The sequence below is a fragment of the Papio anubis genome, chromosome X (genome assembly GCF_008728515.1).
Source record: "Papio anubis isolate 15944 chromosome X, Panubis1.0, whole genome shotgun sequence".
Taxonomy (NCBI): Eukaryota; Metazoa; Chordata; class Mammalia; order Primates; family Cercopithecidae; genus Papio; species Papio anubis.
Window position 1 is genome coordinate 41,429,037 of NC_044996.1, and position 24,890 is coordinate 41,453,926.

Here is a 24,890-nt window from a genome sequence, read left to right on the forward strand (position 1 = left end):
GGTGCCTGAGGAAGATGAGAAGGGGGTGAGGTCCAGAGCAAAGACTGAGGTGTGAAAATTAATCTTAGTCTGGAAGGATCCTTTATCCTCAGAGACCAGAGAAAAATGTGAGTTGGGTGAAGCTGTCAGTAAGTCTGCCATTGGAGAAGGTTGGATGTTGAGGTTATTCCTGAGGCAGATTTTGAGCTGGTAAACACCAGCACAGCAATAGTAGCTGTTTACAGCTGAACTGCTTTCTGATCGGCTCAACAACTGTGCTCTACCTATTGCTATATGTTTTTAATATGAGCCTCATGTTCCCAACTGCAAACTCTGCTTTCACATTGAAATGGGCATTGACTGCTATCTGTGAGTAAGGGAGGTGAATATTTGCAGGTTGTGTGAAAAGAATGCCATGTGTGGAATACTTGCTGAGGGGAACAGGACACTGGCCAAGGACAAGTACAGAAGGTCCCAGCTGAAATTGGAGCCTATGAATGTGTGATGGCACCAATCTGCACATCTTTCTCCAGCAACCACAATAGCTCAATACAGGAGTGGGGAATACAGTTTGCTAGATTAATCATTCATTCATTCATTCATTCATTCATTTGTTAAAAGCATTTACTGAGCACTTACTTTGCATCAGGCACTCTTCTGGGCTCTGGAGATACGGTAATGAGCAGATATAGACAAGGTCATTTGCAATACCAAAATGGCTGTAGAAGTCAGCATATTCCCTTTCATTTCCTGGAAATCATGCAAGAGCAACAAGGGGAATACAATAAAAAATCCCTACAAGTTCCATGCATCTACTAAGACAGATATGACGTACAGATTCAAAAATATATATAGTAGCTGCCAAAAGTAACAAAAATATGAGAAAAAAGGAAGAAACAGGAGGAAAAGGAGGAAGGGATGGGAGGCAGTGAAGAGAAGCACTGAGAATATAGAAAGGACAGTATAGATCTCCGAAAGCTTTAACAAAAATATACTTCCTGAAGATGAGGGATCCACCTGAGTTGTAAAAACTATACCCTAGTTTTCAACAAGTTCAGAAACTAGGATGAGTAGAGCAGGGGCAAATTCCCTCCCAGACTAAGTTTGGCTTAGAGTGGCTGAAGAGGTGGGACTAGACAAAGAACCACACAAAGGAGCCATATTTGCAGTAAGCAGTCTGTTTCTCTGCCTGTAGGGGAAGAGGTTTTTGATTGTGTTAAATAAAATTTATAGGAGGCTATTGATTTGGACTGAGCTCCTGCACTAGGCCCCAACAGACCAAACCAAAATGAAATCATCCATGCTAAAGATACACCAACAAGCTGAAACTAAGTTGTTTATCTGATCTTCCAAGAAATCAGGAGAGAAGGAAATAAAATAGCCAAATCCCCAAATAGGCCAGTTTTAGTCAGCGTGATAAGGAAGTCCCCTCTGCTTTAACCTTTCCAAGGAAGGTATGTTTCAAATGACCAAACTGCTTTTTGTTTCTTGTTCCTACTTTCTTCGGCCTTTTTCTGTCTATAAACATTCACTGACAAAGTTGCAGACTGGAGTCCTCTGAACCTCTTTGGGTTCTGTGCACTGCTCAATTTATGAATCATACTTTGCTCAAATAAACACTATTAAATTTATTTTGTCTAAATTTTTTCTTTTTTTCAGATTGTGAAACATGGAGGACTACCTTGGTCCATTTGTCCATCATTGGAGCCACCTGTAAGTAGTTGGGCCAGGATAATCCAAATGATGCAAAGGTGGATAATTAAAAAGGGACTGGAACAATATTGATAAAACTACACTATTTTTTAAAAGGTGGAAAAGTGCAACAAAAACAAAACACCACAAAACTTTTGCTGCTCAGTAGATTAAAACATTCCTCCATAAAATTTAAAAAATAGTTAATTAACCATCTAAATGAAGAATACAAAGCAGAGATTAATGAACTGTGGAAGACATGTTGATATAACAGAAGAAGAGCTGGCAGAACTCAGTGGAAGTGGTCAGATTCTGGGTAAGTTGTGAAGGTAGAACTGATGAGATTTGCTGATGGATGGGATGTGTAGTATGAATTACATAGGACAATTTCAATATATATACCTATATACACATACACATATATGTATATATATAAACATAACCAAAGAAATTAACATATATATGTTATATTCCTGCCTGTATATGCTGTATTTCTTTGGTTATGTTTCTTGGTTATATTTCTTTGAAGATTCTTGACTAATACAAATATCATCTCTTTCTACTCTGATTTCCCTGTATTATACTTTCTCTCATGTTGGAGATCCACAAAGGCAAGGTTGAGTTGGAGACAGATTCAGTTTGTATTTAGTGAGATATGTTTATATGGTTTTCAGTCAGTCCTGTGTATAGATAAATCATTGCTTACCTATCCTGGTAAAGGAATGGCTTCCAGAAATATCCCTATGGTTTATTCTGCTAACTTATCCAGCATGGTAATTACAAAGGTGCAAAGCCAGAGGTCTTATCACTATATGAACGTGTCTTACGGTATTTGGCACTGAAAGTGTGTGGTATTGGAAAAGAAACAAGATTTGAAATGTATGGATTCAGATGCTAGTCCATGACTAATTCCTTCAATCACCTGATGTGCAAAATGGTATGCAGAGTATTCCGATCTCATTAATGCCTAAACACAGAGGAAGTTCTCTTCTATTAGGAATATACTCAATAATACAATGTATGCAACTATGAATTGTATTTTATTTAATCTGTGATGGGAATTGCATAAAGCATAATTTATCAGAATTCTTACGTTTGTAGAGCACAAACATGAATTAGTTCTACAAGCACTGAGAACATCTGTGTGTAAAGTTGTGTGCTTTAGCTTCCCAAATATCAGTAATAATAATAAATTTTTATCAACCATGCTTGTGGAAAGACTGAATTATCTCAGTATTGCAAAACCATTACCATATATAGAAGGAAATGAAGAATATGAAACCAAATATGCAAGAAAAAAGTACTATGGAGGTGTGTTTGCTAGTTAATTAATTAAAAATTACTGTTTAGGGTTTTATATTGTGCTGTTTGTGGTATTTCTCAGCTTTAAAAAATTTGTACTTAGCTGTGATTTCTAGTTTTACATAATTAGTATCTGGTTGTGTATTCATAATTTTTAAAATTATTTTTCTTAAAGAGGACCTCCCAAATTGTGTGAGCTTCAGGACTCACAAAGTGTGGATCTGCCCCTTGGGTGTGAAAGAAAGAAGAGTATTGAAAGATATGCACCACCCCAAGCCCCACCCCAACCTTTTTCTATTAGATTTTATAACTTTGGTTGTTTCAAAGAATACCTAAGTTATATATCTGTCACACAACCAGTTTTCGACACCTGGCAGTTCACAAAAAAGTAATTTTCTTTTCCCCTTTTCCTATCTCTAGTTATTCCCATGGATATCATGGTGGCTCAGCAACTGCCACACTTTTCTTGACCATCTACTGAGATGACGAATGCCTTGAATATTTCCCTTTTACCCTCCCTTGTTTGTGCCACTTAGTCCTTATAAAACTGGATAAATGCAAATTACCATAGACTCATGGCTAAAAATATATACAAACTCTCCTGGCTTTCCTCTGTTATGATCTCCTCAGATTTTGGGGGTAAATTCATTCTTGTGGACCTGTCTTCTTTGGAAAATGATATACAAAGTAGGAGAATGGAGTAGGTATAGCCAAAATGGGAGACTAAAGTATCAAATACAGATACAACTAGTGAGGAAAAAAAATTGAGGCTTCATGGATAAATTTGCAGGCCTGTAGAATATTTTCAGTATATTCAGATTTTAAATTTTTTTTTTTTATCTGTGCCACATAGCTAATTTGAGATCCGTGTGAAAGAATTTATGACCTCAAAGGCAGTATTTAGTCTCATGGAATCACGGAATGTAAGAGCCAGAGGGACATTAGAGATCGTAATCCAGTGACCTCATATTACTGAACGGTCACTGGAGGTAAATGAGCTGGCCAAGATTACAAATGTGGTTGTGGTTGCCTCAAGAACTATAAGCCATGTAAACCAACAACAAAAGTAGCCAACAACATGACCTGTTTGATCAGAGCAGTAAATCCAACTACTTAGAGTCATATCTGGGGAGCTGAATAGGCAGCCATTTCACCATAAGTACTATGGGTGAATTAAGAAAATAAGGTGACTGTCCACTGAAGTACCAGGGTGTGTGATAGCTAATACCCACATCAGACTTACCCATTTGACAACATGCAGTTGGGGTCTGTTATGTAGCAAGGGAACTGAAGAGATGAAGAGAAGTAGATAAATGCCAGGAAATCCTTGGTCAGTGTTTCTCAGAGTATGTGCTTTCAGAAGTAGTTACAAAGATCTAGCAATTCCACTACCGGGTACATATCCAAAGGAAATGAAATCAGCATGCTGAAGAGATAGCAACATTCTCGTGTTCATTGCAGCACTATTCACAATCGCAAAGATATGGAATCAATCTAAGTGTTCACCAATGGATGAATGGATAAAGAATATGTGGGGGGTGTGTGTGTGTGTGTGTGTATGTAGAATGGAATACTAGTCAGCTGTAAAACAGAAGGAAATCCTGTCATTTGCAGCAACATAGATGAGCCTTGAGGATATCATGTCAAAGTGAAACAAGCCAGGCACAGAAAGAGAAATACCGCATGATCTCACTCATATGTGAAATCTAAAAGGTTGTCCTCACAGAAGTAGAGAATAGAATGGTGGTTAACAGAGGATGGGGAAGGTAAGGGGAAGAAGAGATAATGAAAGACTGGTCAACAGATATAAAGCTATATAGTTAGATAGAGGGAATAGGGTCTGGTGGTCTATTGCATAGTAGGAAGACTAGAGCTAACAATATATTGTATATCTCAAAATAGCTAGGAAGAGAGGTTTCTGGATCTTCTCATTACAAAGAAATTATAAGATGATGGATATACTAATATTCCTGATTTGATTATTATATAATTTGTACATGCATTGAAACATCACATTGTACTCCATAAATATGTACAATTATTTTATGTCTATCATAAATTTTTTTTTAAATTTCCTGGGAAGCTTGTTAAAATGCAAATTCCTTGGTCTTACTCTAGAAGTACAGGATAAGCATCTCTGGGAGCAAGGCCAGAGAAAAGGTGATTTCAAGACAGATGGTTTGGAGCACACTTCAAAAATAGTTGCTCTAGGTTAGTATCAGAGAAAATAATGATGTCATGTCAGTAGTATCCTTTGAGCATAAAGAAAAAAAGATATTCAATACATTGTGTGACAATGATTCTGATGGAATAATAGTTCAAGATATCTGCATCCTGGTTCCAAATTCACTAATTATAAAACTTTGGGTTAGTTGTTTTACCTCTTGTGGCACCATTTTACTCACACTGCAATTGGAAGCTTTTGATAGATTGTAAGCAGGGAAATGACATGATATTAATTATATTTGTTGCTGACTAGTGACTGGAATAAAAACAATGGGAAAAGATTGAGCATGGCAGGATGCCTGCAGTGGCTCACACCTGTAATCCCAACACTTTGGGAGGCTGAGGTGAGTGGATCACTTGAGGTCAGGAGTTTGAGACCAGCCTGGCCAACATAGCGAAACCCCATCTCCACTAAAAATACAAAAATTAACTGGGCGTGGTGGCGGTTGCCTGTAACCTGCTACTTGGGAGGCTGAGGCAGGAGAATCACTTGAACCCAGGAGGCCAAGGTTGCAGTGAGCCAAGGTCGCGCCATTGCACTCCAGCCTGGGCAACAAGAGTGAAACTCCGTTTCAAAAAACAAAAACAACAACAACAAAAAGATTCGGCATGGCATATCAGTGAATAGGCTACTAAAATAGACTAGGTGAAGGATAATGGTGGCTTAGAATAGGCTGTAGGCAGTAGAGTTGGAACGAAGTGAATGAATTTTGAGATTTATTTCGACAGGATCAGTAATAGATTGGATGTTAGCTAACAGAGAGAGAGAGGTGTCAAGGATGACTCGTAAGTTTCTGATTTTGTGATGAATGGTTGAGGTTCTTGGAGGGTATGAATTGATTGCAGGTTCAAGTGATCGAGTTTGAGGCCAAGAATAGATGGGTAAGAGCTAAAAGTTTGGGAGGAAATGGAGACATTGAGGGATTTGAGGTCTCGTTGAAGTGAAAAAGTAGAGTCAGAGCAGGCAAACTGAGAGGGTGGGAGACTGTGGTCAGAGAGTAGGGTACTGGTGGACATATCCACAGTGGAGCAGTGCTGATTGATGATCAGCTCTGGGTTGGCCATGGGCACAGTGAGCTGAGGTGGAATGGACGTGGAGGTCAGTGAAGGTAGAGAGGCCAAGGAGCTGATGGGCCAAGATGCTGTCTGGGTTGTTTGGGGTAGAGAGACAACTGTGATCCAGGGCCCAAAACCATCAGTGCACTTGGGATAGTGACCAACTTAGTAGACGAGGGTAAACAAGGAACAACTGGATGACAGGGACATTAAGGGAGCCAGAGCTTTTTATATGAGTGAAGGAGAAATAATAGCTTGGAACCTATGCTGGGGAGCCTTTAAAAAACAATCCTGCCCTTTGATATGTGGGTTGTGAGAGAAGGAACCCCTCTGTTTTTGAGACCGTATGTTTCAATTTAAAGCAGAAGTTGTGGGATCAGATGAAGAAGCTTTGTAAGTGGCAAACATGCTGTCATTTTTTTCTGTGTGTTTGATGTGTTACATATTTTGGTTCCAGATGTAACACTTGACTTTTTCATTATTAAAAATTTTATCGTTATGCATATTGAAATATTTATGGACGAAACGCTATGATGTCCAGGATATGCTCCAAAATAACATAGGGTGGGTAGGGGTGATAAATGAAGCAAGATCAGCCATGTATTGATAATTGCTGAAGCCTCGAAATGGGTAAATGGAGGTGCCTTAGCTATTCGGTTTTTGCATATGCTTGAATTTTTCCTTAATAAAAAGTTAAAGAAACCACTTCATCTTTATAGATTCAGCCCTTTGCTTTGACTGGCATCTTTTTTTTTTTTTTTTTTTTGAGGCGAGGTTTTTGCTCTTATTCCCCAGGCTGTGTGCGACCTCGGCTTGTGGAAACCTCTGGCTCCCGGGTTCAGGCGATTCTCCTGCCTGCCTCAGTTCCTGAGTAGCTGGGACTACAGGCATGCGCCACCATGCCCAGCTAATTTTGTATTTTTAGTAGAGACGGGGTTTCTCTATGTTGGTCAGGCTGGTCTCAAACTCCCTACCTCAGGTGATCTGCCCGCCTGGGCCTCCCAAAGTGCTGGGATTATAGGCGTGAGCTACTATGCCCAGCCTTGACTGGCATTTTCATATTCTTTGTTAGCCTCTCCTATCCCTTTCCACAAGTTTCACAGGGACAGGTATTTATCCCCATTTTACTGATAAACTTCTCCGACACTGTTAAGGAACTTGCCCACAAGTAAATATCTGTTTAGTGGCAGATGTAGGACTGAAACTTTATGTTCTCTTGACTTCTAGACTAGTACATTCTACCACCTGATTGAGTGAGTTTGTGTTTCCATTAGTAGGTTGTTAAAATTCAGAGCAGTTCTCTAGGGACTTTGATCTTGGAAACGGAGTCCTCATTTGATTGCAGGTCTGACAAAGTGAGATTGTCCTTGCACATGCTATTCCTTCTCATGGAATATTGATCCCCATCCCCTGGTTCACCTAGTTAACATCTACATACCCTTCAAAGCTCAGTTTAGTTCCTCTCCCTTTCCCTCTCCCTGTGCCATCCCAACAATCATTCCCTCCTTTGCATTAGTTCTGTATTCTTGTTCAAACCTTTGCTATTTCATATATCACAATGAATTATAAATGTGTGTCTGTGTGTGGTTTTCTGTAATAAACTAGAATCATGGACTATTTTAAAATTTTGTATCCTAGGGCCATCTACATAATGGCACCATCTAGTAAGTAGTTATTCAACAACCCACATGTGCCTGAATCCATTGGTAGAGGTTACTAGCAAATAAAAAAACATGGAGACGAAAATACATACCATGGCCTTGGTTAGTTTGTGCATCTAAAGAGTGGGCATTTGTAATGTGTTATAAAATTTTGGTGCTGTGGGGAACATTTTTCTTCTTGGAAACTAAGTCCTGTAACACAGGGCTCTTCACTGAAATACCAGGGCAGTTGCCAGTCAATGTAAAAAGTGATCTAAGACCAAACCATTTACATTTTTTCTCCAATAAAAACCTTCCTGCAGAACAAGATGGAGGTGGGAAGCAGGACATTTTTTTTTCTGCCACTGTGTAACTCATATAGGGTGTGCAGATCACTTATCTCAATAGGAAATGCACACAGAAAGGGAGAGATGAAGTACCATGCAGATGCCAGATCAGTTATATAACTGGATAATAATATCTAGAAATGCTCCTACAATGCAATCTAACACTTTTTTTTTTTTTTTTTTTTTTTTGAGACAGTCTTACTCTGTCTTCTAGGCTGGAGTGCAGTGGCAAGATCTCGGCCCACTGCAACCTCTGCTGCCTGGGTTCAAGCGATTCTCCTGCCTCCGTCTCCCAAGTAGCTGGGATTACAGGCGCCCGCCACCACACCTGGCTAATTTTTGTAGTTTTAGTAGAGATGGGGTTTCACCATCTTGGCCAGGCTAGTCTCGAACTCCTGACTTCATGATCCACCCGCCTCAGCCTCCCAAAGTGCTAGGATTACAGGTGTGAGCCACCTCGCCTGGCCAATCTAACACATTTTTGAAGGAACATTGGCTTTTTCTTCCAACAAGTGACTGCCCCTTAAGAAATGGGCACAATACATTTCTGAAAAGAATGCTTTCCAAAGCTTTGTAAGAAGGTCTGGTGAACTTAATACCTTATCTTCTTTGTCCTGAAAAGGAGGGAAGGCTTTTATCCATACGGTTTTCAAAGCACTCATCATAAATATGGAGGGAATCAAGTCCAACTTTAAGAAAAATCAAATTTACAGTTGAATGAATTCTAGACCCCTTACCCTATCCCTTTTGCAACACCCATCAAGTCTATTTCACTGTGAAAACGTGTCATTTCAAAGTCCTTGGGGATCCTTGCCTCACCAGTCAGGTTTGGAACTCATTGGTAAACAGGAGGCACAGAAAGGGCAGTGTAAAGGCAGCCTTAACATTTTCAGTGAAGAGCCAACTCGTTTGTGGTTTTGATTTGTTTTTAATAACAAGCTCCCTCAACCAAAACTGATGAATTGGCATCAGAACAAGGGTACAAAAGGAATATCAAGGGGCCTTCCAAAATGCTAACCAAAGGATGAATTCTCTGCTTTGGGTGGCCATCATTTTATCCCTAGAAACCAGGAGATAAAAAGATGCAAAGCTTTTAATATATGCTGCCTGAGTATATAAAGAGACCGATTAGAGCATGTGGCCTGTGGTGTTGTCTTAATACTTTATAATCTATAATCACATTCCATACTTCAAGCAAATGCAAATTCTGCTGCACGCTGCCCTTGAAAGGCAATTTCACTGCATACTGAATTGAAAGTAATCACTGATACAGCACAAATAAAGCCTCTGTCGGGTAAACACCAAAGCATTTTCCACACGGTACTGCATTTTAAAATAGCTAACTTTATTGTCAGTGAAAAGATAGGCACAAAGTGGATTTAAACCTGCTTAACTTTATTGGAACTAGCTCAGTTGATTACAGAATGGGGTCACAATCATTAGGGGACCACATACATTTTAAACCAAAGGCGATTCTTCTCTAGCCATCTGCCAACCCCAGCTATCCATTTTACAAACACATGCCATTAATCACAAGGGAGGCCAGAAGGAGGTTTCATGGCTCCATGTAACCCATCGTTGCTACTGGAAAAAAATAAACAAACTCCCGACACTTGTCCTACTGATGATGGATGGCACTTGGAAGATACATTTCCAAGAATCGTGGCAGGCTGAAATTGGTGGCAATTAGCCCACAGCTGATATCTTCCTTAGAAAACATTTTCAGTAAGAATGCACGTTTTAAGTAACATACTCCATATGCGCATAAGCAATTGAGATAATAGGAGATTGTGTGGCTAACAGATATGAGAATATAATTGATCAAAGTTAGTGCATATGTATACACTTTAAGCTGCCGCATTATCAGGGTTTAGGCTTGTCATAAAAAGTAGTTTGCACAATCAATCAGTTTGTTCATCTTCCAATTGTTATACCCACGCAACAGTGTAACAACAAAAAGAGAACATGACGGGTCTCTGGGTATCTTTCCTATGGCAGATGATGGCAGATATTTTAGGTTCCTGCTGTCCTATTACCTTGAAGCTCAAAAGCAGCATTAAAAGGAAATCCTTCATTAAATCAACAATCGAGATACATGATTTTAAAAGAAAGCTCAAGCTACTTTTATTTCAAAAAAGACTGTTAATAGGAGTTTCATATCAAGTAAAGTTTGTTCTAATGAAGTTTTTCTATACATGGAACATTGGGGTACAACTGACTTAGAAGGTCCTCAGAGACCACCAAGCAGTACAAGCTAAGACAACCTGGTCACCCTCCTTTCCTGAGGTGCCAGTAAAATGCACAGATAGGTAGGAGTCCAGAAAGAGCCCCCAAATGTTACATCCACACAACTGGGAAAAGGTGGCTAATTGAGATTTCTCCCATAAAGTTGAATTTTTGGATCAACAACTAGTGGAGATCTTCTGAAAAGGCTCTATCTATCTTCTGCATAATATACTGACATACTCTTCTTTCCTCTCTTAGATGTACAATGTTATTTTAGCAAATTATCCGGGATTGGAAACTGAGCAGAGAGGAACTGTCTCTGGTATGAGAGGACAGATAGGTTCTGGAAAGTTCAAAATAGTACTTAACCAAGAACTTCTTCCTTTCCCCCAAACACATGAGTCTAAAGAGATGGCTACCACACAATGTGGAATGTATGACATTTGTCACCTTGCAGAATGTGATTAAAATCATGGTTCCCAGAGCCAGCAAAAAGTCTGCCAATGTGTTATAACCATGAAAGGAGTAGGTGAAAAGTGTTTTTAAATTATTTATTTGGATAGAAAGTAGCTCTCCTGAAGTTTGCTACTTGCTGCTTCTACTATTTGAGGTTATTTTTCTCCTTACGACTAAAGGGTAGTATGAAAGAGTCTTAACACCACCGCATTTTTAATTTCTATCTGAGATTCACTTTATAACTGAGGACTAATGTGTATGTAACATGATTACCTCATTATTGAAAATGTGAAAGGACTAGCTGAAAATCACATCACCCTTCCTTTATGTCTCTCTCTTTCTCTACACACACACACACACACACACACACACACACACACACACACACAGAATAATTCCTTTGGAAGATAATTAGGAAAGATATCATTCCTATACTCACAGAGGAACCCCAAAAGATTATCTAAGATACCCAATCTCCTAGTAAGAAGTGGGATTGGTTTCTTAGGGGGGGACATTTATGTGACTCGATGTTGTAATGCAGATCAGAAAAGGGAAAACCTTTTAAAAGGCACTGAAGGAGAGGCAAGACAGAAATTCAGTAGTTTGTCAAGACTGGACAAGCTACTCCAGCCAGGGACATTTTACAAGATACATATTCCCTGGACCATGAAGATGTCTTTTCGTAAAATGGAATTAAAAAAAGATAAGAGTTTCCCAAAATAAGCATGGTGATTGGCATAATGGTTAGCTGTGTTGTGTGACTTTTAAAAAGTCACTGAACCTCTCCAGTTCTCAGATTCCTCATCACTAAAATGAGGGGGTAGGGCTATATTGCTAAAGTTCTCTCCCACCACTATGGCTCATGATGTAATATAACAGGCCTACTCTTCTATTAATCTGGTTTCTAACTAAGACATCCCAAAATCTCTACCCCCCCACCCTTACCTAACACCCCCCCCCACCTTCCCTCACCCTCCCTATACCCCTTAAAACTGATCTTAATGATGCTATCTGCAGATTTGTCACCTTAATGAAGGGCAGACAGGTGACACAGGGCAGGGACCTGTGGCAACTGGCATCCTTCTGTGTTCTTGGAGGCAGCCCTATGGCAAGGCTTGGAACCATTGCCTCCTTTGATCTCTACCCACATGCACATTTCCCGCTGCTTCCCAAAGGTATTCCAAGATGGAGTCACTGACAGTGAGAAGAGGTAGTTGAGGATACTGCTGCAATCCGCCTCTCCCCCGACTGCAGCATAGTACTTTGGGTTTCTCATGTTATTCCCTTGGAGATGATAGTCAAAAATGCCTTTTAAGACATATGCTTAGAATTTGACACACAAAACAAGTTATTTCAAAGTAGTCACCAGAAATTCAAAGCATTCAACCTGTCAACAAAGATCCTTCCTCACTTTGCAAATGATTGGCAATTTGAGACTGGAGCCCCAGCCAGTGAATCTGTGCTGTAGAAGAAATAAACACTAAGCTGATTGGTCTTAATAAATGCAAGCAAGCTATGTTCATGGCTACACACAGACCATGAAAGTCTGCATATAGCACCTCACGCAAGTCTCCATCGAGGCCTCTGATGGTCTAACTCCCTAAGAGAGAGGAAGTTGTGCATCACTCAGTTAATGTACTCTCCCAGCATCAGAAAGCAATATATTAATTATCCAAATGCATAAATTATTCCAGAACATATATATGAATGTATGAACCTCCAGGAGGGAACCAAAAGAATCCATTTCCAAAGCACCACTGAAATGAAGACAAACACAATTCCCTGGGGCAGGGTAGCTGGGAAATTGGAAGAAAAAATTAGCTCCAGCACCCTTCTGCACCCCAAAACTCCCTACCTTTTTTCCAGCTTACATAGCTCCTGAAACTATTCCCTTTTATAAGCCTGAGGTGAGAGCTTTCTCCGGCTGCTGCACAGGATAGTAACTATACAAGACAGCACACACTCAATTCTCTCCAGCTTCCCACTTCCAAACTACGTGTTACACACTGTCTTCCACACATACTGTGCTCTTCAATTAAAAATGATCTAGAATATGGAAATTTTAAACAAATTTAAGCACATTGAAAACACTGATGTATGCCCACCCGTTAACAGTCCCAGTATTTGTATAAATTCAAACAATAAGCTTTAGAGCACATTCTGATTAATCTGTCTTTAGAGGTACCCCCTAAGCATACCAGAATAGACTGGTGGTTCACATGGTATTACTCAAGTAGTACATTGTTCCAACAAAAAGTCCTGTTAAAAAACATCCCCTCCCCCCAACCCTTGTCCTCACCCCCAAAACAAGAACCAATAAAAGGGGGAAATGATTAAAAGCATTTTTGCTGAGAATCTGCAGCTCTTGATTTGGCCGTTTAGATGAGATATTCCACCATCTCTGCATCAGGCTCTTGTCCCAGGATCTGAATGGGAGTTTTTCTTTCCAGAGTATTGGAGTGGAACACAGGCCCATCTAAATGGAAATAAGGGTTAGAAAACACTTAGGGATGAAGAAAAAACCTGTATTTCTAGAACTAGACACCATCAGAGCCCTCATGAAGCCAATGGCAAAGTGAGACTTGTCACCTCCCTCATTTACTTCTGCTAAGATAATGGCCTCTACTCATGCCTGTTCCCATCTTGGTGGATGAGAAGTCATTTACAGACTCTCTTCTCTCTCCCTTAGAACATGAAAAATTCAGTCCAAAGGATAACTCTGCCCAGACATCAGGCAACAAGAAATAAATCTGTATTTGAGAGCAGAACTAAACCAAAAGTTACCTGCTAAAGGGAATAATTACCTGCTTTGTCTGGATTGCAGGTCAAACTTGGTATAGGCAAACGATGTGGTCCAGGACCGGTAGCTGGACTTGCAGGAACCTCAGCCTGAGCCACAGCTGGAGTTGGAGTTGGAGCTGGAGTTGGAGCCGCAGCCGTAGCTGAAGTTGGTGCCTGAGTCTGAGCAGGAGCAGAAGCCTGAGCCGCTGCTGAAGCCGGAACTGGAACCAGAGCCGGAGCTGGAACCGGAGCCGGAGCAGCTGGAGCAACCTGAACAGCAGCAGCAGCAGCAGCAGCAGCAGCAGCAGCAGCAGCAGGAGGAGGAGGAGGAGGAGGAGGAGGAGCAACGGCAGCAGCTGAGGCAACAGAGGCAGCAGCTGGAATCTGACCAGCAGCAGCTGGAGAAACAGCAGCAGCAATAGCAGCAGCGGTGGCTGGAGACGGGGCAGTAGCAACAGCAGGAGCAGCAGCTGGAGCAGCAGCAACAGCAACTGGAGTAGCAGCTACCATGGTGGTGGTGATAGTGGCAGCAGTGGCGGTGATGGCGGCAGCAGTGGCAGCAGCAGCAACTGGAGCAGCAACAGAGATGGGAGCAACAGTTGCAGTTTTGTTCGATTCCGTCCCACGTTCAGTTTGGGTACTGCAGTCTCGGCTGCCTGTCTTGGAGTGAGCTGAGAGCAGGGGAGTCGAGGGGGGCACAGGCGAGGGTGTGGAAGGGACATATTCAGCACGGTAGTCTCCACCCAAGAGAATGCCTACAAATGAAAGAGGAACAGACATTAGAAAAAAATAGGTGATTCAAATCCAGATATCTAATTACCTGTTCTCCCATTCAAATTTCAGAAGAAATTTGAATGTGTCTAAATTATTTATTTTTGCCTCCAGGGAACCCAGAAATCAGTGTGTGAGGCTCCTCCAACCATGGCTAAAAGTTTCTTGCAGACTTCGAAGATCCCTTCTGGTCCTCATCCATCACCTGGCACAACATATTAAGCCTGTAAGTGACCTAGGTATCTGTTTTGATTTATTTTTCCAATGGTGATTGGGTTCCACCAAGTTGTCAGAATGCTCCTACTCGGCTCCACTTATAAACCATTACCACCCATTACCAGGGAGCAAGAAAGGATTTGGAGAATAAGTCTATTGACACAGATTAAGTGTGGTAATAATTGTGTGATCGAAGGTTCTCACCATGACCATAGTCTCCAAAATGCTTATTCTAACCAAAAGATATTATAAGTATCAGAGGACCAAGAAAGGAATTAAAAGCAACAAAAAGGGTTAAAATAAAAATACATATAAGCTTCCTTCCTCAGGCTCTAAAAATGTGCCCGTGGTATCCACAATATGTCTGGGGTTTTGATTAGAGGGGAGGGAATGGACAGGAATGGAATGAAAAAGTACATTCTGTTCTCATCTCAGAACACTGTGGGAACAAAACCTGCTACCCAAACGATTTAGCGTAACTAAAACTCTGGGTTCTCCTATTATAGAGGAGGAAGGAACACAGAAATGCTGGAATTTTGAAATTCTGAATGACAAAAAAGGCCACATGGGTTCCGGAGAAAGATAAAGGTACCACATGGCAAAGGTCAAATGTGAGAATATTTTAGAGGAAATTAGAGTTACCTTCCTTCACACCCAAATGAAACTCAAGATTCTTGTCCTCTAGGCTTTGGCCTCAATCAGTATTCTCACCAGGAGACTTCAAAGTGTGGAGGAGCTCCAGAATGTGGAACTAGGGTCTCAGGAGGAATATGAACCCAAAACCCTGGTACACCTTCCTCTCCAGAACCTGGACCATCATCCCTTTTCCTTAAGCATGGGTGCTTGTCTCATGGCTCTCTTTGAACACATGACTATAATCTTCCTTATTTACTGTCATTACCTAGGCTCCCCTTCCAGCTCTTGTCATCTCGCTTTTCTTCCATGATGGGGGTGCCAGTCAGGGTGGATGAGTGGGAGAGCAAGCCTGATCCAGCATTGGAAATGGACATCAGGGACTTCGCTGGCCGCATGCACGACAGCTGCTCTGTCTTGCTCGGCTCCTTCCGGGAACGCTGTTGGAGTACTTTGATCATGGCATCCTTCTCAATAATCTGGGCATGTAGGGTCTTAATCCTAGAAACCAAAGACAAAGAACATATAAAGACCTTGTTGCGGCCAGGCGCGGTAGCTCATACCTGTAATCCTAGCACTTTGGGAGGCCAAGGCGGGTGGATCACAAAGTCAGGAGTTCAACACCAGCCTGACCAACATAGTGAAACCCTGTCTGTACTAAAAATACAAAATTTAGCTGGGCATGGTGGCGGGTACCTGTAGTCCCAGCTACTCAGGAGGCTGAGGCAGGAGAATCACTTTAACTTGGGAGGCAGAGGTTGCAGTGAGCCAAGATAGTGCCACTGCACTCCAGCCTGGGTGACAGAGCAAGACTGACTCCATCTCAAAAAAAAAAAAAAAAGATAAACCTGGAAAGGTATCAAATTCATTTCACAAGTCCTCCAAAATGTAAATCAAATTATGCTGTTCTTCATTATAAACAGAAAACTAGATTTTGCTGAATGAATATAAATAAAGCACTATGCCCTTTAAAAAAAAAAAAAAAGATGTTCTTGCTACCTCTACATTTTGGTCTAATTGACTACATGACTACATAGAGTTCCCATCATCTTTTTGACTAAAGGTTGATCTAGTTAGTTCTGAGTTGGAAGACAAGGGATGGTGTGCTACAGTTTTTAAAACATGTTTTTCTTAAAGTATAATAATAAAAAATATATATAATATATATAAAAGATGACTTTTCATTCATAAAGGCAATAGTGTGAGAAAAAAACAACAACATGTTTTTCTGCACACCCAAATGGATACAGCAGAGCATCAGGAGCCATTGCTTAAACCTTAGTAAGTCACAATAAAGTACCAGTGAAAAAAAAGGGCTGAATATGAGAGAATGAACTGATGTACTGGGTGCTGTAGTGAAGAATCTCAGTCAATGGAAACAATTTACTCAGTAAGATGAGATCTTCTATGAATGAGTGACAACCTTCAGGTAATAAGTCAATGATCATATGTTTATAAAAGGAATCAGGTATCCTACCTCCCACTTTGAGTAGATGTTCTTTTGTTGTTGTTGTTGAGATGGAGTCTCGCTCTGTTGCTCAGGCTAGAGTGCAATGGCACAATCTTGACTCATCGCAACCTCTGCCTTCCAGGCTCAAGCGATTCTCCTGCCTCAGCCTCCTGAGTAGCTGGGACTACAGGTGCCCACCACCACACCTGGCTAATTTTCGTATTTTTAGTAGAGATGGGGTTTCACCATATTGGCCAGGCTGGTCTTGAACTCCTGACCTCAGGTGATCTGCCCGCCTTGGCCTTCCAAAGTGCTGGGATTACAGGCGTGAGCCATTGTGCCCGGCCAAGCAGATATTGTTTTACTCTTTTATTAAGCAATCTGCTGTACCACAGGGTTGCAGTGCAGTGCTAGAAAGAATACCCCAGAGTGCACATGCCAACAATTTAAGCTCAGGCAGAGGGCAGAGGAAAAGCAATTAGGAAGGCCAAAGGGACAGAAACCCTACCTGGAATTCCATGTTTAGTGGAGAGTATCAAGGTAAAAGTCATTGCATCTCACACCTTTAAGTGATAGGCTGGCAGGGGTGATGGTGGAGCGGGGAGACTGCATGATCAGATTTCCTAGTTGTGAATAAAGATCCTATCTGGTCTCTATATCAACGTCTCAGATTCCTCAGGGTCCAGAACAACATTTTACCTGCCCTCCATGTCAAGGCAACGCTTATTGGCCATCAAGATTTCTTCCTCTTCTTTCTGGATGCGAGCTTCTAGAGCTGTGTCATAGCTGGTGTTAGGAGAGTGACTGATGACTGTTGTGTCCCTGGGGAGGAAAATGGAAGTGATGAGATGGGAGCATAGCAAAATCAATGAATGTTATCTTTCTTCTAAGTCAAGAAAGGCTTTTCTGGAAAGTCCTACGCTGAAATCAAGCTCATTTGGAACAGATGGTTTCTGGGGAACTAACGCGTAAGAACCTCCAAAATAGGACAGTTCAGCGTTCAGGATAGACGACAACGTTGTTAGTATAGAAGTGGCTGCAAAAGTCAGTGAGGGATGAGATAGGCACAGGCTTGCCTTCAGAACTGAACAGGTATCATCCCATGTTCAGTTCTGGCAGAGCCCCTTCAAGTTTTTAGATCATGGCCAAGCAATAGGAATATGTATATATTGGGCCAGGCATGGTGGCTCATGCCTGTAACCCCAATACTTTGGAAGGCTGAGGCGGGTGGATCACCTGAGGTCAGGAGTTTGAGACCAGCCGGGCCAACATGGAGAAACCCTGTCTCTACTAAAAATACAAAAATTAGCTGGGCATGGTGGTGCACGCCTGTAATCCCCGCTATCTGGGAGGTTGAGGCAGGAGAATCACTTGAACCCAGGAGGCGGAGGTTGTCGTGAGCTGAAATCGAGCCACTACACTCCAGCCTAGGCAAGAGAGGGAGACTCTGTCTCAAAAAAAAAAAAAAAAAAAAAAAAAAAGGAATAAGTATATATTATTTCCATTTTATTCTTATGCAAGTCATAAAGGGAGAAAGATCAGACTTTCAAGAAAGTCAGAGGGTATACTAAGTAACTTATTGCTACAGATGAACATTGGTAAATACACCTGAGTACTAGAAGCAAACAATAGACACATCAGCTAAGATCAGGTGGGGCATGTGAGCTAATAAATAGAGCCTTTGAGCCAGTCCCACTCCATTCCTAGCTAATCTACATCTGAAACATTCTAGCACCAATTCAATGGGTCTATCCCAACAAAGTGACTATTCTCTTGCCAGAGTTCTAACTGCATAAAGGACCATGATGTTCCATCTGAAAGTGTCTCAGGCCATTAACTCAAAGACCAATTAATAAGGAAAAAAGGCGTGCATGTGTGTGTGTGTGTGGTGGGGAGCTGGGGGGGGCGGTATTAGGATTAGGGAGAATACTGATGCAATTATATTGGTCTTAAAGGAAATCAGACAATAGACCGAGAAAACAATGAACTGGCACTGCTTCATTATACTTCCTAAGAGAATGGGGATCTGCAGGAGAACTCCAGGCATGTTTTCTGTTGGCAGCTAACTATGTTCTCTTAGCTTCAAGATTATGTCCAGTGCCGATGAGGATGAAGTGGCAAGAAAAAGAGGCAGAAAGTTGCTATTAAGGTTGGGGATTTGGGTGAGCCTCTATAAAATTACTGTTCCCCAAAATATACATGTACCTTATATGCAAGGTTGAAACCATGTATGCAATGATGAAATAATTGGAGAGCAAGAAGGGGAAAGAATACAATGGCTTTCATCATTTGCTAAACTCAAAGTATTTTACCATCTCAGCATTCTATACTTTCTCTAGTGCAATTCACTGGCTTGTAGTCCTACTGGGTACCCAAGAGGAAGCAGCATTTGCATAGTGCTTGACAGCACAGGCTCTGAATACAGACAACTCAGCAGGTCCCAGCTTCTTCAAGTATTCTCTGCCCCTAACAAGCTTCATGACCTCTGAAAGTCAAGTTACCTGCTCTAAGCAAGCCGCTTCATATGCCAAGTGGGAACAATATTTATAACTTCATCTCATAGAGGATAAAATTATGCAGTAAGACAGTGTCGGTCATGGTAAAAACACTCAACAAAGCTATTATTAAGAGAGAACCACATAACTCAGGAGGCTGAGGCAAAAGGATTGCTTAAGCCCAAGAGTTCAAGGCTGCAGTCAGTTACGACTGTGCCACTGCATTCCAGCTTGGGTGACACAGCAAGACCACTGTCTCTAAAAGGAAGAGAGAAGGAGGGAAAGAGAGAGGTGGAGGAGAGCGAGAGTGAGAGCGAGAGACAGAGAGAGAGAGAGAGAATGAATCACATAGATGGATAGATGGAAGGAGACTAACATACAGAGATTACAAGAGATTCTGACTTGAAAGAATTCCAGCTCTTGGTAAAATCCTGGAAGCAATTCCTGTACTGCAGAATTCCAATGTGAAGGTTGGGGCTTTAGAGCCAGGACTGTTGAAAAGTGCATGGTGTCTACGGACACTGGGGAATTGAGCATACGGTTTGTCACTGGGGGAACTAGTGCTGGCCTGCTGCCACTTTCATCGCATAAAAGACCATTTTGGGGACTCAGAGCCCTGCCAGCTAATTGATATGGACACTGTGAACTCCTCAGGAATGGAGCCTGAAAATGTGGGGCACTTACTGAATTCCGACAGGGCTGCCAGGGCAGCCCTCAGCATCAATCTTCCTTCTAGAAGACTAGGGCTACTAGGCTAATGGCTTAGGCAAAAGCAAGCAAGCACAATATTTGAATGAGCAACTTGACCTGCTACCTTCCAACACTCCAAGACGTTCTCTAAGAACATCAGGAGAGAGACGCTGGGCTACAATCTGAAAATAAAACCTGCAAACCCCAAGCTGCATATTCCTGATTTTGACATCCTCCACCTCAAATTCTTAAGTAAATAGTTTGTCATCTTCTTTCTACTTCTTTTCTCCAACAAAGTTATCCCATCACATTGCTCAAACTGCTTTCTAGCATGTCACCAATAACCTCCTAATTAAAACACCTACTGGCCTTTCAAACTTCAAGCCTATCTTTTCCTATCAGCATAATCCTTTTGTTTATTTAATGTGTGAACTCTACACCAGTGGAGCACTGTGTTTGAAGTTCCTGGGAGGCTGGAGAGGGGAGAGGCATGGATAAGACTAGTCCGTAACTGTAGGAAACTTACAAGGGAAGACAAAAAAGTAAATAATTAACTAGTACAGAAGTGAGTTTGGACTTTATTCCAAAAGGCAGTGAAAATTATTAGAGCTTTCCAAGGGAATAAAATGATCTAAGCCATGCCTTAGGAAGACGGCCTTATCTCTCTTAGAAATGTGACAGAGAGATAAGAGAAGTGAAACCCTGGAATCAGGCAGACCAGTCAGCAAGGTGATTGTAATAATCCCAGCAACAGATCATGAAACTATGCACCAGCGAAGTGGCAAGAGAAATGGAAACAGGCTGTAAGAAGTAGAGCTGATACAATTTGGAGACAATATCAATGTGGGAGTTAGGGAGATGGAAGAATGAATGACAACTTTGTTATTTCGAACTCAAATGCCTAGAAAAAATGAAATACTGTTTGCTGTGAAAGGAAACTGAGGAATGGCTCTTTTGGAAAGCACTGCAATGGGTTTTGATTTTAGGTATACTGGAGTGAAAGTGACTTAAGAATTGCCATATGCCAATATCTAACAAGTTGGCCAAAATTCTAACTTTAATTTTAGAGATATCAGAGTTACTATTACAGTTATTATCATTGCTATTATTACTGAGAAGCTAGAGCAGAAGATATAACTAAGACAGAAGGTAGAATGAGAAGAAAGCAGAGGAAGGAAATTGAGAAATGCCTACAAAGAGGGAATAGGTAGACATGCATTATGTGTGTGAACAGCTTCTACCTTCTGCTTCCCCCTTCTTTACTTCCTTCTTTCCAGAATTTACTTTTGCTCAAAATAAACATGAAACATTACACATTCTGAGAAAGGCAGTAACCTAATTCAGTAAATGCAAGCTGATAAAAATTACATGGTTGATTGGGTGCATTATCTTGTCATCCTTTTTATGCTCTTCAGGAAAAAATTCATTGTTTATGAGCTGAAACTAAAAATCTGCATTGCCAAATTGGTTCTTCTGCAAATGAACAGGGACTCCTACTCAGTAGGAATTTCCCCTCATCTATATTAAACATCTAGAGAGGACTCCCTAGGGACAAAATAATATGGAGCCTTAATTCAGGCCATATTATTGTGATTATTTATAATATTTCCAGGTAACTAAATAATTAGCTTCAATTAGTATCTTACTGAACAGCTAATAATCCCTATTATTACCACCTTTGAGCTATACCATTTCTAAGAAGCAGCAGAGTTATAGCAGCTAAGGTGACAAAAATATAGATTTAAATCCTAGTTCTTCTGTCATTTAGTAGCTGTGTGTGATCTTGGGCAAATTATCTAACTAAAATGAAAGAAATAAATGTCCTGTTATCACTTTCAACAAAACAAATATTTTAAGTAACAAATACTCATTTTAGATATGCCAAAATATCTTAATTTACTATCTATCTATCTATCTATCTATCTATCTATCTATCTATCCTCTCTGTCTTGTCTCGGCCCTCTTAACTTCATCCCAGAGTAAAATTCACCCTAAACATGCAACATTAGCCAATCTCACAGAGTTGCTGTATCTGATGTTTAAGATGGATCTCAGGATAAAGGACAATGCCAGCACTTTCCATATGCATCAAAATGCCTCCTCCTGGACTCTTTAAGGCTAAAAACCAATATCTAAGTGTTGGAAGGGATATAAATAGACCACCTAATATGACTTATCACCTGAGAAAAGACACTTGCCTATTCTTATATTATATTTTATTATTCACAATGGTCAAAAACTGGAAACAATCCAAATATGCATATATCCAAATATGCATACATAAACTGTGATACATCCATACCATGGAACACTATTCAGCATCAACTTGCATGGGTCTCAAAATCATTGTGTTGAGTGCAATATGTCAAACAAGAAGAGTAAATGCAATATGATTCCTTTTATATGACATTCTAGAAAAGAAAAGTATAATTTTGTGACAAAATAACAGATTAGTCATTGCCTGGGGTCAGGCATGGGAGGAAGCGATCAAATTCAAGGGCACAAGAACACTTTACAACAGGTCCTCTATGTTAATTGTAGTGGTGGTTACACTGTTGTATACAATTACCAACATTCATCAAACCGTACACTTACAACAGGTGATTTTTTAATATGTAATCAATATCACAATTGAAAAAAAAAATTGTTTTCTCCAACTATCGTTGATACCACCAAAGCAAGATGTCCTAATTGTGAAATCTGTCATTTACCAATGAGCCATTAGGTTTGGAACATATTAAGCTTGAGATCCTGGTAGAATACACAGAAACCAAGCAGATCATTAAAATGTGGCACCAGATTTAGGGATATAATTTATACATTTAGAAATTGTTTCCTTCCTGCTTTCACATCTTCCTTTCTCCTTCCTTCCATTTTTCTTCTTTCTTTTCTTCTTTCCTTCCTTCCTTCCTTACTCAAATACACTTGAGCACTTTCCAACTGTAGCCAATATCCTAGACACTTAAAAATTATTTTGAGGCTGGGCGCGGTGGCTCACACCTGTAATCCCAGCACTTTGGGAGGCCGAGACGGGTGGATCACAAGGTCAGGAGATCGAGACCATCCTGACTAACACAGTGAAACCCTGTCTCTACCAAAAATACAAAAAATTAGCCGGGCGTGGTGGCACATGCCTATAGTCCCAGCTACTTGGGAGGCTGAAGCAGGAGAATGGCGTGAACCCGGGAGACGGAGGTTGCAGTAAACTGAGATAGCGCCACTGCACTCCAGCCTGGGCAACAGAGCGAGACTCCTTCTCAAAAAAAAAAGAAAAAAAATTTTTTTTGAAAGAAAAGAAAATATTAAACTTTTACCATGGAAAGGGGCAAAGGGCAGAACCTTGGTCAATAGGTACATTTAAGACTGAGAGAAAGAAGAGGAAAACAGGTAGACAAAAGGAATAAAAAGAAATGTTGGAAAGAAAGGCAGAAGAGCCCACAGGTTTTGAAATAAAGTTTTCTGAATGTTACCACCCAAATATAAAATCTCATTTGAAAGGAAAGAGGAAAAGAAAACCAACCTCCATGGTAGAACATAAGAGGCACTATCGTTGGAAGAGTAATATAATCCTAGAAATAGGAAGGTCTGAAGGAATCACCTAATCCAATTCGCTTATTTTACAGAAATTTCAATACAGTCTGTCTGCCAGTGTCTCCTGTGGATTAGATTAGTAGCATGCCAGAAAGACACACAGTCCTGATCTGGAATGTTCGCCTGTGGGACTATCAGAAAGTGTTCTTTCTAGGTGGGAACAGGCTGTGCTTTATCCTATTGAGTGATAGGCATGCACATTTTGCCAAAAACAGTGATTAGATGAAAAGTTTCTACCTGATGATTAAAGGGAATTCAGTTTAAATTAAATCTATCTTATGGGAGCCAATAGATTCTGAAAATCCATCTGAAAGGGGTTTCCCCGAATACACAAAGCTTTCAAAGGAGGAAGGAAGGAAGGTAGTTTCTTTATACAAAGCCCCAGTGACAACCCCCTAAGCTCTCCTGCATTTTGACCTGGAGTCTATTCTGAAGCAGGAACCATGAACCCTAGCTTTCTAGTGTTTTCTCACACTGCACACTCTCGTGACCTGAACATTTCTAAGCTTCTCCCTAAAGGTGACAAAATTACCCTGTATCTTTCCACCTCTCAATAATAACAACGTGTTTTTAACATCAGCGTTTCTTATATAACCTCTGAACAAGTGCTAGACACAGGTGTTTCCTTGGGAGCTAGCAGGTAAAATTACATTTAATTCTGCTTCTAACCTGCCTACAAACTTCGAGACCATCTTCTGGCATAGCTGGGCCTTCTGTGCGCTCTATTGCCACACTGCCATGTATTGAGTATGCCTTGCTTAGGAAACAAGGCCAGCAAGCTTAAGCCCATGAGGACTTCAAAATCAAGCCACACGCAGCTTCCATCCATCTGAGGCATAGATGGTATCCAATGAAGACAAGCAGATCACATTAGAGAGACATGTCTTCCTAAAGAATCGAAGTGGGCTTACAAAGCACCGGTTCAGCTCTTAGCACTGAACCTCCCCACCTCTGATTTGGCATGAGGCGGACTCAAAAATAAATGTTTCCACCACCCCCTCCACACACATATACCAACCCAAAGTCTGGCAAGCACTTCCAGACTCTGCTGGCTTACCATGATTAGGAGAATGTTAAAAACAACACTGTGGTTTTTAATAACTTTCTGGGTAGAGACCTATCTGGGTGCAATATGCTGTAGCCTGCCTTTCATACCCAATTCCAGACCAAGGCTCTGTTATCGCCACAACTCAAGTCATCACCTGACTTGAATTCAGTTTTTGTTGTTTCTCTCTCTCTCTTTCTTCCTTTCTTTTTACCCCAACTGATGATTATGAGCAGTAGCAAGATAGACACATGGAGTAACAGCAACTATTTCCTCCAAAGGCCAATAATGAAC

At 40.9% G+C, this 24,890-nt stretch overlaps 1 protein-coding gene across 4 annotated transcripts in view; it reads right to left on the minus strand.

Annotated features, from left to right (window-relative positions):
• Positions 1-9,566: 9,566 nt before the first annotated feature.
• Positions 9,567-24,890, minus strand: part of AMOT (angiomotin) — a 67,393-nt gene continuing 52,069 nt past the window's right edge. For all 4 annotated transcript variants that reach the window (XM_031660715.1, XM_031660716.1, XM_021932638.2 and 1 more), the window contains 4 exons: positions 17,475-17,597; positions 15,594-15,826; positions 13,729-14,460; positions 9,567-13,400 (listed from right to left, as the gene is read on the minus strand). In XM_031660715.1, the coding sequence (XP_031516575.1) occupies positions 13,303-13,400; positions 13,729-14,460; positions 15,594-15,826; positions 17,475-17,597 (1,186 nt within the window). In that variant the 3' untranslated portion in view covers positions 9,567-13,302. The remainder of the gene's footprint in view (positions 13,401-13,728; positions 14,461-15,593; positions 15,827-17,474; positions 17,598-24,890) is intronic.